The 15,890-nt window shown below is 50.9% G+C and overlaps 1 protein-coding gene across 2 annotated transcripts in view; it reads right to left on the minus strand.

The window, feature by feature from the left end:
• Window positions 1-15,890, minus strand: part of rdgC (retinal degeneration C) — a 174,401-nt gene that overhangs the window by 105,586 nt on the left and 52,925 nt on the right. Inside the window, exon 1 of one of the 2 annotated variants that reach the window (XM_077662950.1) lies at window positions 11,170-11,285. The exons of the other annotated variant lie outside the window; for it this stretch is intronic. Coding sequence (XP_077519076.1) covers window positions 11,170-11,173 — 4 coding nt within the window. The 5' untranslated portion in view covers window positions 11,174-11,285. Of the gene's footprint in view, window positions 1-11,169; window positions 11,286-15,890 lie in introns of those variants that run through there. 2 annotated transcript variants of the gene reach the window in all.

Here is a 15,890-nt window from a genome sequence, read left to right on the forward strand (position 1 = left end):
CCAACGGACCGCGGGGGGGGGGGGGGGGGGGGGGGGGGGGGGGGGGGGGATCTCGACCGCACGGCTAAGAAAAACTAAAAAAGAAGGAAAAAGAAGGCTAGAGATAGAGAGAGAAAGAAGAGGAAGAAACCAAAAAAAAAACAGAGGAACCGCCCTCGGAGTTAAGTCGCCAACAAATTGATCAATCAGCTTCGTCCACGTCTGTGTGTTTCTTTTTTGTGTCTGGTTCTTCTCTGCGCGGCGGGGGGGGGGGGGGGGGGGCGCTGAAAAACAAAACACAAAAGAGCGACCAGATCCGGCACCCGAAGCGAGCTCGTCACGACGCTTGGTGGGGCCGAAAGCCGCAAGCAGCAATTTCTAACCGCGCCGAGACCGAAGAAGGCCGCTCGGGAGCCGCGCGCGGTGGCTGCAGTGTACTGGCGTAATGGGATTGTCGCGGCCCCCTTATCGACCACAGCCCTGGCGCGCGTAGTTGATCGCATTTGTGCGTCTGTTCTGCGCGTGACGTTACGCAGGCAGGGACGTTGCTACAGGTGAGCGTGTGTTTCGTGTGTATAGTGCGCCAATTGGCGACCTGCACCCGGCCCGAGCGGCGCGGTCGTTATTTTCTCCGTCGACAATGATCGTCAGCTTGTCAGCGCCGCTGTTCAATCGAACTGATGAATGCTTTGAGCGTGGATACAAAAGGCCGGCGCACTGACATCGAGGCGTTCGCTGACAGCCGCCGTTTGTTACAAAAGGAGATGAAATGGCCGGCATTATGCCTGTCGCACCGTACAAAACGTTCTGTACCGTTTTGTACGCCACATCCGAGTGAAAAACAGTAAAGAAAATTAAAATAAAATTGTGAATGCCTGCAAAGGGACATGGCTGCACATACTCATACGCATGGTGGGGTGGGTGTAAGGAACACGCAAATGAAGGCCGTTACGGCTTTCAGGGGCAATTGCCGTGCGTAACAGACAAGACTACGCCAAAATGCTACTAAGGAACCTGGCAAAGGAAAAAAAAAAGTTAGAGGTTTAAAGAGCAGAGAGAGAGGTGGGCGGATGAGATTAAGGAGTCTGCGGGCATACGGTGGGCGCAGCTGGCAAAGGACAGGGTTAATTGGAGAGACATGGGATAGGCCTTTGTCCTGCAGTGGGCGTAGTCAGGCTGATGATGATGATGATTATGGTGATTAGCAGATGATGTAAGCTCCCCCAACCGGCCTTCACGCACCCCGATATACAAGCCGTGACACAAACAGTGTCACAGCTCGTCCGGCAACAAGCAGCCGCACCAGGTCGAAGTGAGGCGTCGCTTCGGTTACCCGGCCCTCTTCTCCGCTAAAAGTCAAAACGAAGTTAGTCGTCTGTGTTTCGTACGAGTTTCGAGGCAGTAAAAAACAGGCTCGATGGCCACAGCGCGAAGCGACTGTACAGCGAGAGAACGCTAGAAGCGCAAGTGGCAGCGAGGGAGGTCCGCTGCCATGAAAGTTCGCTCGCTCCGTTTGGTGCCGTTGTAGAGCAGTTCCCAAAGTGGCCCCTGAGCCCCGAGTGGCCGGGGCCGCTGCGCGGCAGAGTGTAGCGGCAGCCCCGTACGCACGGTGACGCAAGTTTCGAAAGGCTAAAGCGCTCGCGAAAAGGAGATTTCGAGAGGAGCTCCGCGTTAGGAGCGTTGCAAACTCCAGCTACGCACTGTTTTCTTTTTTCCTTTTTTCAGAAAGTGCGCGGAGCCCTCCACACGTCCACTCGCGAAAGTACTCGATGGAGCAAGCGGCGGAGGCACGGCGCTGGTAGCCTTCAGGGCACCGAGGAAGGAGAAGGACAGCCAGATGAAGACGAAGTGAGGGGAGAGGTGCGTGATCGGATTGACCGCAGCACACGGCTGGGGATTAACTCTCCTCGAAGAAAGTCTTTGCACGGCGAAAACTTCGAAACTCGATACCAATCGCCCGTACATACTTTAGTAGGAGCGGGGCGCTTAGCTGACTGCACTGACTGCACGTCCAAAAAAAAAAATGACGCTAAACGCTTGTGCGAGAGAACTTTAAGACGAGACATATAGTCGGAAGAGAGTTGGAAGGTCCCAGCATCAAATTCCGGCTAAGAAGCGCCGCCGGTCTAAACGCCCGTGACGGAAAGTACTGCCCTGGACGCGGCGTATGGATTAGTAAAACGAGCTTTTGGGCAAGTTGGTTACTTTGCTTCCACATAACTGCAGCGTAAAAAATTACGAGCACAAAAAAGGGGAGAAACACATACGACACGTGCGACACATACGACACATACGACACATCCGTGTCATCATATCCGTGTCGTATGTGTTTCTCTCCTTTTTTGTGCTCGTAATTTCTTACGCTGCAGTTATGTGGAAGCGGCGTATGGACTTTAGCCAATAGAACTCCCGCAACATGTACCCGCTTTCTCGCGCACTCAGCGTCGCACCATCTCGTCGCGTTCCGGTCCCCAAGGAAGGTCATTTAATGCTCTCCATGCGCGGGCCGCTATCCTCCTTGTTTCTTGTTTTTTTTTTGGCTCGTTTCTCATGCGTTCGGGAAACGGCGACCTCGGCGGCGAGACCTATCGTCATCAGCATCGGAGAAGAAGCAGCACCAGCAAGGCCGTCGGCTCCAAGCGGGCCTATTGTGCGAGCGAGCCATGCCAGCCGCGCGCCTCTCGGGTGGAATTCGGGACGAAAAGAATCGACCTTTGCGTTCTTTGCGTTCTGTAAAACAGTGGGCTAGAAAGGAGATATGAGCCCGTTGGAAACAGTGCCTGATGCTCGTTGCTGTTTTCTCTGAATAGACGGGAAAGAATTGTCAACTATGCCTTCTTAAAATCAAGAAAAATAGGTCAAATATTTTTCTAATATAAAAGCGGCCTATACGTGGAGGCTCGACAGCTCGCGTTTATTTTTCTTGAGTGTCGTCTTTCGAGCTGCACAACAAATAGGGCACTGAAGTGGAAACAAAAACAATCGAGCAGCAACGACAGTACATTTTGCGACGCACTGTTTGCGGGCAAAGGAGACTAGACGGAAAAAAATAATGAAAACGGGTATTTTAGAACATAAATGCAGTGGGATACAAATTAAGAACGCAGCGGATTTTCCCAGTCAAAGGACCCGCTTCCAGCCAATGGCGTAGACCAATTCTCATGACTCTGTTGGCGTGAAAATGCAGGGAACAGCGCCACAACGGAGAAACGGGTCTATCCTCGACCACCGAGGAGGGGATTATCCGCTTTCATCTACCACTCCCTACTTTGTCACACTAGCACAGTCATGAGAACCACCAGACGCCACTGACTGGAAGGGGGTCCTCTGACTGGGAAAAGCCGCTGCTTTCTTGAGTTGTATCCGACTGTAATGTAAGTGAGGTGCCTGATACTAACAGCTGTTCTGTATATGTATAGAATGAATAAACAACGAATAGGACACTTAACGAAAAGACAAAGAAAGTCCAATATTCCAACTCAGCAGTTAAACAGGACATTTGACACGCTGGCCAATCCGGAGCACATTCGCTTCCATGCACGCGTCCTCAGGAGTAGGAACCACCGCGACTTCTTAAAAAAAAAAAAAGAAAGAACGGGTCGCAGGCAAACACATTCCCAAGCCCGTATTCTGCTCTCTGTTCTCACGTCTGGGCTACTTACAGACCGGTCTTTAGCCGCTCACGGCCAAATTAGTAGCGTACATAGTTTCCACAATAAAATGCGCAGCAAAATCGGGAACGCTGCCAGAGACGTAGAATGGATAGGATCGGTCGGTGGGACGGCGCACATCGTATAGCATGTCTCAGCGTCGGCGACTGCTAAGCGCAGGGCTCGCCACGAGATTCCAGCGGCGTGCATACGTACAACGTGACGGGCCGTTAATGGGCCGGTTCCATCCGGTGCCCACTCGTCCTCCGCACGCTGCAGCAGCGACTCCTTTGGCGGGCCACAGTGCGCTGTCACGAGCACGGGCATTCCAGGCGTGCAGTGCGCCCCGCCCAAACCGGGCTGTGGCCCGAGTGACTGCATTCCGCAGTCACGATGAGCGAGACCATGGCGACGGATATTTCTGTGCGCAGCTGACTCGGGAGCCCGTTAAACGAGCTGGGGGACGCCTAGCGCAAGTCGTCGTGTCATTCTTCTATGTACTCTGCCTCGACGTCTACTTGCGCGCTCTTCACTGCGTATGCTGTAACAGCGGGCACAATAACTTCGTTGCTTCCACAGCACACGCTCTGAGATTTTTGAAGTGGTATCCTCTGTAGTGTAGTCCACGAACATTACAATCACAGCGCTAAGGAAGCAGTGAAGGGGCCTCGGTGTTGGGTGGTATAGCTTCGCCACTAGACAGAATAAAATTTGTCTCTCAATTTCGGGTCGTTCGGGAAGCTCGGACTGAGGCTGGAGGTCTCTGCGAAACGTGGGCGATTGAAACGGTTGCTTTAGATTCAGCAATATACTGCGTAACGTGGTCGCAACTCGGATGCAGCAGTGTTGGATGTGTTTGCATCCCGACTCAATGCACGTTTCAGAGTTACTTTTGTCTGGGGAAAGGGTGATTCATCGCATGCGGTGCTGTGGCCTCGCGGTTGTAATCGCCGCGGCCAGTAGTCTATGAGCTGGACATGCAGTACCATTTGTACGAAGTGTAGAATCACCATTTGCCAGAACCAGTGTTCTGTGTGCATTCAAACCATGAAAGTCATATGATATCCAAAGCAACTGCCAGTCGTAAACCCTTAAATTAGCCTTAAGTGTAAATGCCGGTTGTAGTGAAGGCTACCAGCTCCGGCTACGTAACATAGGTTATAGTAGTGATTGGCCGGACGCTCAACGTATAGCCAACGATACGGCAGATAACGTCGGCGCCATGGCTCGGCACGTGGGCAGGCCGCTCATAACACCTAACAAAACGATCGCTAAGGCACCTCGGCGAATAAAGAAATCGCCTTACACGTCCGAAGAAGTGCCAACGCCCTTAGGACCTCCGGTGACGATCAGGAAGCCGTTTTGTCGCAACGGCACTACGTGACTGGACTTCCACAATCGCAGAGCCGAATCGTGGTCACTAACGACGATAAAAAGTTCCAAGGCTTCCCCTCTTCCCTTGGGCGAAGGATAGCGACAGTGATAGACAGGGGGACGTGTGGGGTCACATTAGAGAGTTGTAGTTTTACGTACGTATACAGAGTTCACCTACGCAAACGTGAGAAGTCTACGTAGCATACGCGCATGTCGTTTCAAACCCTTTTAGTTGCACGTACGCGACAAACGCCGCGCGTTCTTCCCAGCGCCATCTACTGAAAGATGAAGACACTGCTGTAGCCACTCTAAGACAAGACGAGTCAAAGCCAAGCCAGTCGGACTGCGTCGGAGCGCTGCTTCGTTAGGCTTAACAGCTGGAAAATCACCCTTATATCTGAAAAACAAAATCTATTTGTCGCTTGAAACTTTGTGCGAGTGTAAGAATGGGCAAATCGATGGCGAATACAAGTTTAGAACACGATATCGCGTCGAGGGATTAGCGACGAAGCTGTTATCGCTGTGAAGCGGCGGGCAGGGCGCCGCCATGTTTGTCAACGCTACGTACGCAAGCAACGCAAAGACCGCAACGTAAAAATCCGAATCTCACGTACGTAGAGACTCGCATATACCCTTTGCGTTCTGCGCATGCGCACTGGTCACCCGTAAGAGCGCTACGTACGTGATGCCTCTACGTACGAGAAACTAAAACTGTCTATTATCCTGAGGCGCCGATGTCATATTCTGCGGAGAAAGGCGATGAACAATCACGAGTCACAACTACGCGGGAGTAGCATATCCTCTTGGGACTTCAACCTTGTCTGCGTATAATTAGCTGTCAGTGCTGATGTCATCGCTCGTTGAATATTGGAGGAATCGGTTTCACGGAGCCGCCTTGTACGCCGACGTGGTCAAGGCTTTGGCGCCAGGCGTCTGCGTGCCGAGGCTGCGGGCGCATCGCGCGGACAGATAGCGCTCGCTCACGTTCACTAAAGCGCGAGGAAGGCCCGTGCGGGCAACGCCTATGGCGGCCCCGGCCGGTCCCAGGAGACCCATTGCGGCGCGCAATCTGGGTCAAGCCGCTGATCATAGGCGCCGCTCCTCGCAACAGTCCTCTTCGTCTGGGCCGCCCGGGAAACGCACGCGTACGCGGCGGAAGCCCCTTATGAAGGGTCAAACAGGGAACGGGACCACGCGAAGCAAGAAAAGCGAGGCAAGACGCGGAACGCAGCAACCGACGCTTGTTTGGTCAGCATCGTCTTGTGTGTTGCTTGTCCGTCGTCTCCTTTACCGCATCTGTTTGACCCGTGTAATTCCGCTTGCCGACTAGTTCAGCTAGTCGACATTAGGAGCAGCGATTTGTCTCCTTCAGACTCTGTGGCATCGTGGTATGTCGGAATGATGCGACCCGGTCAATGTACCCATTTCTTTTCTTCCGGCTTTTGGCTGAGACCCGGGGTCTTGAGGGTTTCGGGCGTTATGGAGATGCGCATCATAGCACGTTGGTTTTTTTGTGGACAACACTTTTGACTGAAGTGTTGGTTAAGAAAAGCATGCTGTTCCATGTGCTGATCACACTGAATGGGCGTACACGTGAAACCAAGACAAATCCCAAGAGAGGGGTGATGAGAGAGACCTTGCTAGGCGGCACAGGCTTCTTCACAAGCCGAAATTCTCACCAATAATTAACAAGACCTGAACTGACATATACAACTTTGGCATACTTTTAGGATAACGGCCAAAATGCTCAATGACTAACAGAGAGTTCTGCAACTTCGCCGGCGCCTTCCTTCTTTTTTAATGAAAACATGGGCCCGAGACCGTGATAACGCGAAATAAACTTGTTTGAAAGAAACTTTTCAGAAACAAAGCTTTAAAAGGGCCGCTGACCCCTGATAAGTTGTACATGCCCAGTTTGGGATGCTATTTTGTCTACTTCTTCATCATAAGCCCGCCTGCTCAGACCACGATCGTTTTTGCAGAATCTTTTACACAACGGCGCAAGCGGATCGCGTTCCTTAGATAAAGCCCTCGATTCCCGCACTTTACATATACATGCATCGCCGCTCTCCTTCCTCATCGTCCATCGATCATTCCCATCCTTGTCTTTTTCTTGCACCCTTACTCAGTACCAGAGCGCCTGGTCCAACGCACGGGCCGGGACGGCTATAGTCGGTTACAACCTGAAGTCTGCAGTGAAACTACGCCCACATTTAGTGACGCTGCACAGAACTCCTTCACGACAAAAAAGGAGTCCGTTGTTAAAACTCCTCTTGTTGCCTGAACAACACGCTAATCTGAAGAAAAAAAATTATAAGCTCTATAGTTTTGATATCTGGCTTCTTTAATATAGACAGAGTGAAAAAAAAGCTGATATCGTTTACTTTTATGATTGGCCAGCGGAGTGATATAAGACGCCGCGAACCATGGCCCAGTGTTGCCAACTGTTTTTTTTTTAATTAAGTTGTATCCTACTACACCCAGCCTTTGTAGCCCGGAACTAAACTCTCTCCCGCTTTCTTTGCAGCATTATGCTGATAGGAGGCCGGAGGCAAGTGCAGAATTTGTCAGAGGGATCGGAGCCACTTCCAAGGAGCAGTATATACGGCAGAGAACGTGTGTCGCATTGTGGCGGTCCCTGCAGCCTTAAATCGCCGATACTTGTCAAAGAAGGCTCACTGAACGGCTCTGTTACGACCACGTGAACGTGTAGGTCAGCTAACATGGAATCCAGGGTCAGTACACTCCAATGACTTTTTTCCGTTCCGTTCCGTTTTTCAATTTGCCGCTCTTCGCCATTCACTTAAGTGACGCCACTCCGAGCGTTCGGTCATCATTATGAGCTGTAGCCCAGGGCGTGGCGTTGCTTCGGTCAATGACGGAGGAAGGGAGGGGGGGGGGGGTCAAAAACGGAATATAATTGTTAAAGAATCGTTGCGTTATGCCTACCCTGAGGAACGCCTTCGAAGGATTCCGCCTAGGCTTGCAAATTACATGTTATCGTTAACCATGTTAACCATGACTATTCGGCAGGAGGATCGTTGCGCTGAGAATCACAAGCACCGGATCCAGGAAATACGAATTTTAGTGCACTTGTAAACATTCACTGCGAGAAATGACGTACATTCGCGAGCATGCCTATAGAGTGAGCATGAGGTTAATATTCAAACAAAGATTTCCCCTTGTACAAAAAGAAACTCAAATGCCTACAAGCTAGTAGGTTTGCATGACGGCTGCCTTTTACGTCATGCATTAAACGCGGAGTGTGAAGATTAATGTGATTTGTATAATAGTCAAGTTTCGTGCCTCCTCACCACTATGAGGGGACGGCAATGGTTCGTATAGTTATTCCCGCCTAAAACTGGCTCAGCCTTAATTTCCCCATTTTCTTGATTCGTTGTACTTTAATGAAAAATAAAAAGGAACAGAATGTTAATCCGTTATGAACCGCCATTTAGACTTTTCCAGTACGTGTGGGGACTAATTTACAAAATTGTGTTGGAGAGTACAATTAGCGAGGATGGGCGATATGTTTGCAAGACAACAGGCCCACTTCTTCGCCAATTAAGTTTCTCTCGCTTCGATTCGATTCCCTTTGTTTTTTAAACAAAAATGAAGAATTGTTTCGTAGCACGAACACTGCAGTGCTTTTGAAATCCGTTGCGACCAGCTTTTTCCTTCCTTTCGTCTCTAACTTAGTCACCATGGAAAAGCACTGTTGCGCACGGTACTTTTCCTTTCCCCTAACTTTCTCTGAACGATACCTGGACGAAGCTGGCCGAATAGAAATGGCCCACTAAATTTTTTCCACTCGCATTCACTTCCCCGGTGTTTCTTGAAGAACAGCGCGGCTACAGCCAAGCGAAATAAAATAATGAAAACAAGAGCGCGCGTCGCATCGAGGAAGTAAATAATCTGTCAGGTAACGAAGAATAACGACAAAAAAAATAATAAAAAAAGACAGACACTGTTGGGTCCCTCCGCCCCCCTCCAACCGTCGCGGCCTGACCGAAAGGCGCGTCGTCCACTGCACAAGACAGGCACCACCCAACTGACCACTCGAAGTTGGCCGGTGCGCACCTGGCGTCTTCCCACGGGAGTCCGGTGACAACTCTCGCCCCTGGCGTCGTCTTCCAGGCTAGGAAGGAAAAGCAAGACGGAAGGAAGGCCAAAGGTTGCTTCCCTTTCCACTTCTCCTCCCTCTCCTCTGCCACCCTTGTGTCGTTTCCCGCACGGGATGAGGACACTCGGAAGGGACAGCTCCCTTAGCCACGTCCGCTGTCGGCGATGCCAATGGACATTGTCACGACAGCGCGCCGTTTCGGGAGCAAAGTTACGGCTGTCCGCGGATGTCTCAGCCCCCCCCCCCCCCCCCCCCCCCCCTTCAACCAACTTCTTCTTGTGTTGTCTTGGATCATTGGCTTTATTCGACATTTTCCATCTGCTGCCATGTCGTTAAGATTTTTATAAAGTAATAAACTCTTAAAGAAAGCGATGCGTCCGTGCAAAGGTCGCGTTAGAGCCATGGCCGACGTGCTTCTTGCGTATTACCGGACAAGGGCGGCATTTACAAGGCCGCTGTGAAGCATGTTCGCGAACCGTGCGCACGGTACCCGAGTGAGGCAGACGGTGCGCACGCGAGAAGCTGCGTTCAAGTCTGCCCTATTTGCGCATTGCGGACGGAGCTCTCCATTTTCACTTTATGCATTTACATGTGCCAATCACATTTCAGTTTTGTTGCGACCTTCTATTCACCACTTTTCTAATACTTTAATCACCCTTCAAATCCGCCACTCCACGCGTGATGTAGCCCCTTTTCGACCAATCCGGATTTTCTGGTCACAACGACGACTACGATTTCGACGCCAAATTTCCGCCTTAAATGCATGCAATCCCGCCCGGTTTAGAGCCTCGCAGCGCGGAAAGCTATCAGCAGCGCTTGCGCACATGTAGCGTTACAATCTGCGACACTGATTGTATCAGTGAGTCTGGGACGCGGCGTACGCTGTCACAACTCTATAGAGTACCCCACTCTCCCGCAATCTCAGCATCAACACTCTAAACGCGAACATGCTGTATGGGAGTAAAAAGGGTGTAGCTGTCGTGTAGTGCACTACGTCATAAAAGGGAGAGGGCTCTTTTTACTCCTTTGTGTTTAGAGTAATTCCCTTCCACTCTATAAACGAGAATCGCGAAGTGCACGAATCTTCAGTATGTGACCGCCGTAAACTGCACGAAAGCTTCTCGCTTTGCGCAACGGGTACGACCAGTGAAATCGCGCGTCAACCATGTAGTAACCACTACATTTTTACTCTTCCTAGAGAGCTGCCTTTCGATCCAAGGCGTGGACAAGTGCCAAGACATCATTTCCGCAACAGAGGCCCAGAACGAAGGACTGGCCGGCGCGGCTTCCACGAACTTAACAAAGAAAAAGAAACATGAGTCGAGCCAGAAAACCATTCGCGATGGCCTCCAGCTACAAACAGCAGCAGCAATGCCAAACTCGGACCCGGTTAAGGCGGCGAGTGAAGCCGTCTAACGCGAGTACTGTTTTTACGAGAGAGAAGTAGAATTGTTGTCCACGCACCCAAAGAAAAAGAAAACAGAGACGCGCTCGTGCATGCTGGCCGAACAGTCCGCACGCCCGTCTCACAACCACGACTGTGACTTCTCTTCCTTGGACTCCTGGCGAACAAGTTGAATGAAGCATCACGAATGCACAGGCCGTGGTCATGCTAAATTTGGTTAAAGGGTCATTCAAATTCAAAAAAATTCAACACAAGATGGTGCTGCCGAATCACAAATGAAATCTTAAGGCTGCCCAGAGTCTGCAGATCGTCATGCTGTCGCCGTACGGAATACCTTAACTCGGGCTTAAAACACTTTGTGATGACATCGCTAGGGCCAACAAATCACAGGAACGGACGCCATTTTCTCAGCAGTGAATTTTCACGAGGTGCGTCGCCCATACGGCGCGAAGTAACCTCTCCAGACCACTTCAGCAGCCATTTCGCAAGGAAGCCACCATGTCACACGACAGAGTTTATGCGGAGTTCATCTGCAGCTGTGACACAGCAGCCGGGGCATCTGTACCTGAGATGTGCCCAATCCGATTCCCTCGATGATCCAGCGGTCCAGTGAGGACAATACGTGAAAGCGTACTTACGCATCGTCGCTATAATTAACAGCGACACGAAGTAGTACGACGTTCAGCTCCGTGGGTGTCTTCTGTATACATCCAAGGCGCAGATCTATACGGCGTACATTGCTTCCCAGTGCCAGTCGAGAGCGGGCTGCAGTGCGCTCGCTCATCAACCCTTGCCAGCAGCAATGACCGCTAGACGTCGCGCAGGATGATAGCCCTGGATTAGTAGGAGGCTATAAACGAATTCTTGCGTGTGTTTGTGCCTGCCTGTACAAAGCGGAGTATTTTTCGCCGACAGGGCTATTAAGCAATTGCTCCTGACGCACCGCCCACGAAAAAGAATTCGCAGTCCGTCTGAGCGTCAGAGACATGAGCCGAGAGTCGGAGATTTTTCACAGGTACCCCTTTTGGTTCATATCAGCTCACAGTTGTCTCTTCTCAACTGTTTCGTTAGAAGAAAGAGCTTACGTTCCTTCGTCGCACCTAAATGGCACGGCGAAAGTACTGTATTAAAACTATGAAATTACCGTACGGAAACAGAAACGATCAGGTACATGAAAGCTCCCTGCGCGAAGGTAGAAACTGTCCAGCAGTCGCTTTATTCTGCTATGCAGCGGAATCACGCGGCTGGAGACTGCGCACATCTATAAAAAAAAAAAGCAAAGTGCCGAGATCTGCGGCCTCCCCGCGTTCTTGCGGCGAGGGTAAAAAGAGAGGCAGGGAAATTGCGCGATGATTCTTTAAGGCTGCGGGTAAACGCGTATGACAGCAGCCTGTTCCTCGCTCCGAAAGCGGGACACGAAGGCTGTGGGCAGCTAATCAACGCGCCCAGGAGGTCTGACAGGCCGGCATATCAAAGTGCCGGGCAACGAGCCCCCTTTCTGCGAGCAGAACAAAGTAATAAAGAAGAAAAGCAAAGAAATGGAGAGCAATGCATTTCCACGTCGCAAGCAACTCGCCATAGGAGGGTCCGGTATATACACGGGGTGGACGCGAACTATCGAGGAAGAAAAAAAATGATTGGAAATGCAAAACAAAAGGAGACAAGGGGCAGGAACGAGTCGGTCCTTCTCGCCACGCGCGCAGCGACCCGCAGATCGCTTGTCGTCGTATGCATATTAAACGCCCCGCCCGGATGAGAAGGGGGGGGGGGGGGGGCACAGCGCTAGAAAGGGCCGCCACCGACAGAGATTGGCGCCTTCAATTAAAGCGCCCTCCGCATTCTTTTGTGCTCCCCCCTTTCCCGTCATCTTGGTCGCAGCGAGGGACAGGGTTCGACACTTAGAAGACTTTAAAAGTCAGAGGCCGTCGTTCGACTCGCTTGGGCGCCGTCTGACGCTGGCAGAATCGCTGCGTGGCAGCGTGACGCGCGGATGAAGCAGCAGCAGCAGCATGAACAGAAGCTCGCCTTCCAGTCTGCCTCCGGTGGCACAGGCGTCGAACTGTTGGAATAAATTGCCGGCCGAAGGCCTTTCTCTTGAGAAACGCCGCGTCATCGGTCTTCTTTCTCATTACTAGTTTTATTCGCCCGCGACTTGAAAGAAAGTAAAAAGGGGATATAAGACGGCGAAAGCGATTAAAAAGTTACGGGCAGCGTGCTTGTTGAAACGCTGTATAGACTGCTCGAACGCATCAAGTTTGAGTGCTATTGTTCAGGCTTCGTTCGGCGAGTTACTGGTACTTTCTTTTTAATGGGTGCGGCGCCAGCCAAAGCGACTGCAGAGGCCAAAGTATACAAAAGACCGGCTATTGCTTCCACACTGGCTTACTTCCGCTCTTTTTTAACAAAAAAAAATCTCTAAAAATAAAAACGGAGTATCTGGCGCCCAAAGGAACGTCGCGGTAGTAGTAGAGAATCGTCCGGTTCAAGCGCAGAAATAAAGTTTCGACGTGCGGCTGGCGACTTCATGACGACGGCGACCATACGATTGCTCAACAGGACGGTCAACGACACGCACTGCACACTTCGCAGCTCACTCGAATTTAGACAGCAGAAATGGAGCGACGCTGCTCGCGCTCTAATGTGCGCTCCCATCTCTACTTCTTTTTTTTTTTGTCATCTCTGCACCGCACATGGCGAGCCGACGCAGAGCTCCAGTATATGCACTTAACGCTTGCTGCTTCTGAGCGCCCTGCGTTGCGTATGTGCAGCGCGAGCGGCGCAAAGGCCACATACGCTGCGCGAATCCTGCCGCTACAGTGGACCCCGTCTGCACGCCGTTTGCGTTCCTAATTGCGCTCTGGCGTCATTGTCTGCGCCAGGGGACCGATGCCGAGGGAAGCTTGATCGCCCGCCTAGGGAGACGCCGGCTCCGGCGCGGCTGTGGCAAGTGAAGTGGAATGCAGCCAGGATGTCCGATGACCTATAGCCACCCCTGCACCCCCCCCCCCCCTCCCTACTTCCTCTCTCCTTTTTGCGCATCCTTTCTTGATGACTCTCTGTTATTTTTTGTGCTTTTCAATGAGCCAAATGTGGTGCCAAAAGCCCGGGACAGATTAAAGGAAAGACAAAAAAAATTGTTCATCGCAATTGTTAAGCAGTTCACGCTCTGCAAGGACCTTGACCTTGGTGCCACTTTTTACCCCGCTTGGTACTGTTCCAGAAAAAAAAATATATACACACAACCCAGGCAAAAAACAACTGGACTATTCGCACAGAACAGCAAGAGCGGTCGAATAAACAATTCGGAACGAAGCCTTTTCATTCGGTGTTGTGAATTAAAAATTGAAGAAGAATAGCTTTGCACAAAATTGACTGTAGGCGACAACAAGCGCCTAAAACTAATTATTTGTGGAGAGCACGATACGTCATTGGTAGTTCCTGGCGTGCCCTGAAGTCTGGCCATACAGGGGAGTGCCCGCTCTACTAACGCGCGTGCAACTCTTTCAGCCGCGCCAACAGAAAACGGTTTGCATGTGTCAGCCAGATGTAGAGTTCGGACTAGTGCTTAGACAACCGTGAATCAAGTGAATTATTCTTTCTCGACGACCGTTCAAATAAAGGTACATTCCTGTGTAAACCTTGTGCTTGTGTAAACCTTGTGCAAACCTTGGCGCATGATGGCCTTAACTGCCTATGTGCCACAAAACACAACACAACACAACACAGCACATTCCTGTATGAACCCACGATCGCAAATGGCTCGTCTATGGCTGCAGTTGTTGGTAAATTTAACGCGGTCCTATCACAAGTTCAAGATTCAGGCTGTACGTTTTTGTCCAAACAAACCACGTGCCAAAGCCCCGCCGCTCGTGGGGCAGTTCCGATAGTCACAGGTGGGCTGTACATAAATTACAGTTGTGAATTGCTACTGATTACTCTGGCAAACAAGGGTCACTACATCTCGTGCTCCTGAATCATTAGTACATGCCCAAAAGGTCAGATTTTTTCAAATGTGAACAATATGTATCAATATGGATCATGTAGATAATCCAAGTTTAGTGCCAAAGGATAGAAATCAATAAGGCTTGACATGTAGGCAAAAACCCACCTCCAACGCCTTAAATACCTTGTTCATTTTTGTTTTAACGCTACCAAATTGTACTTTCCAAACCTCTTCACTAAAACAACAGCTAAGCTAGCGCTGTGGCTTGAAATGGTTTGTGTGTGTGTGTGTGGGGAGGGGGGGGGGTTGAAGGTGACTTGTAAAGTATGGCGAAAGTGCTGGGATTTGTTCATTGCCTTCACCTTTCGATTCGCTCGCGGACGTTGGTTTTTTAGCTGCCCATTCGTGGCAGGTAATGGCATCTCCTACTCGTCAGATTAGGAGGTCAGTACACAGCTCCCCATTCCTGTCATAGGAGGTCACTCACGCCGTAGGGTGCTGTACCTTCATTGGGACTTCAGAGGAAATGTGCAGTTTTAAACGAGGCGCCTTTACCCACGAATTGATTTTGAGGGATTTTTTTTTTTGCTGTGTGAGCAACGCCTAGGAGGAGGAGGAGGAGGAGTAGAGGCAGGGAGGTCAACAGGAAGAATAGCCGGTATGCTACCCTGCACGGAGGGAAAGGGGTGAGGGGATAAAAATATGAAGGAGAATAGAGAGTAGCACGAAACTGAAGTCGCTATGCAAAGTCAGCAAGCGTTCGGTAAAGTCACAGCCTATCGTGCAGGACAGAAGTCCTCAAGAAGCAGAGCAGTGCCTTGGAGGCCTTCACCGCCAACGATCGCCGCGGCCAGTGGCCGAGAATCATTTCCGTCAGTGGGCGCGGATCAAGACGCTCCAGTGCCCGACAGAGAGACTGCCTTTCGGTGCCGTAGGCAAAGCATTCACAAAGAATGTGGGCTATTGTCTCATCACACCCGCAGATGGCACATGCAGGGATGTCAGCCATACCGATTAAAAAAGAGTAATGCTTGGTGAAAGCTACACCAAGCCACAGGCGACAAAGCAAAGTTGTTTCACGTCGTGGTAGGCCGGATGGAAGCCGGAGCTTCAGATCTGGGTCCAATGTTTACAAACGCGAATTCGAAAATTGGCCTGAATTCCACGCGGCAAACGTGATGTCCCGCGCCAGTGGTCTAAGCCTACCCACTGTTTTGGCTCTCGAGATGGGGATGGACACACAATCCCCTCATGGTGAGCAATTCGCGCGGCCTCGTCCGGACCAACGCGTATTTGAACACTGTGCACTTGGTCTGTTGTTCTGCTCCAAGGGATGTTTTTACGAACTTCGGTCGTTAAAACCTTGTATAAGCCACAAAAATCGAAAGCCAAATGCTCTATGCTGAATCTACTGTG

Source organism: Amblyomma americanum, chromosome 4 (genome assembly GCF_052857255.1).
Source record: "Amblyomma americanum isolate KBUSLIRL-KWMA chromosome 4, ASM5285725v1, whole genome shotgun sequence".
Taxonomy (NCBI): domain Eukaryota; kingdom Metazoa; phylum Arthropoda; class Arachnida; order Ixodida; family Ixodidae; genus Amblyomma; species Amblyomma americanum.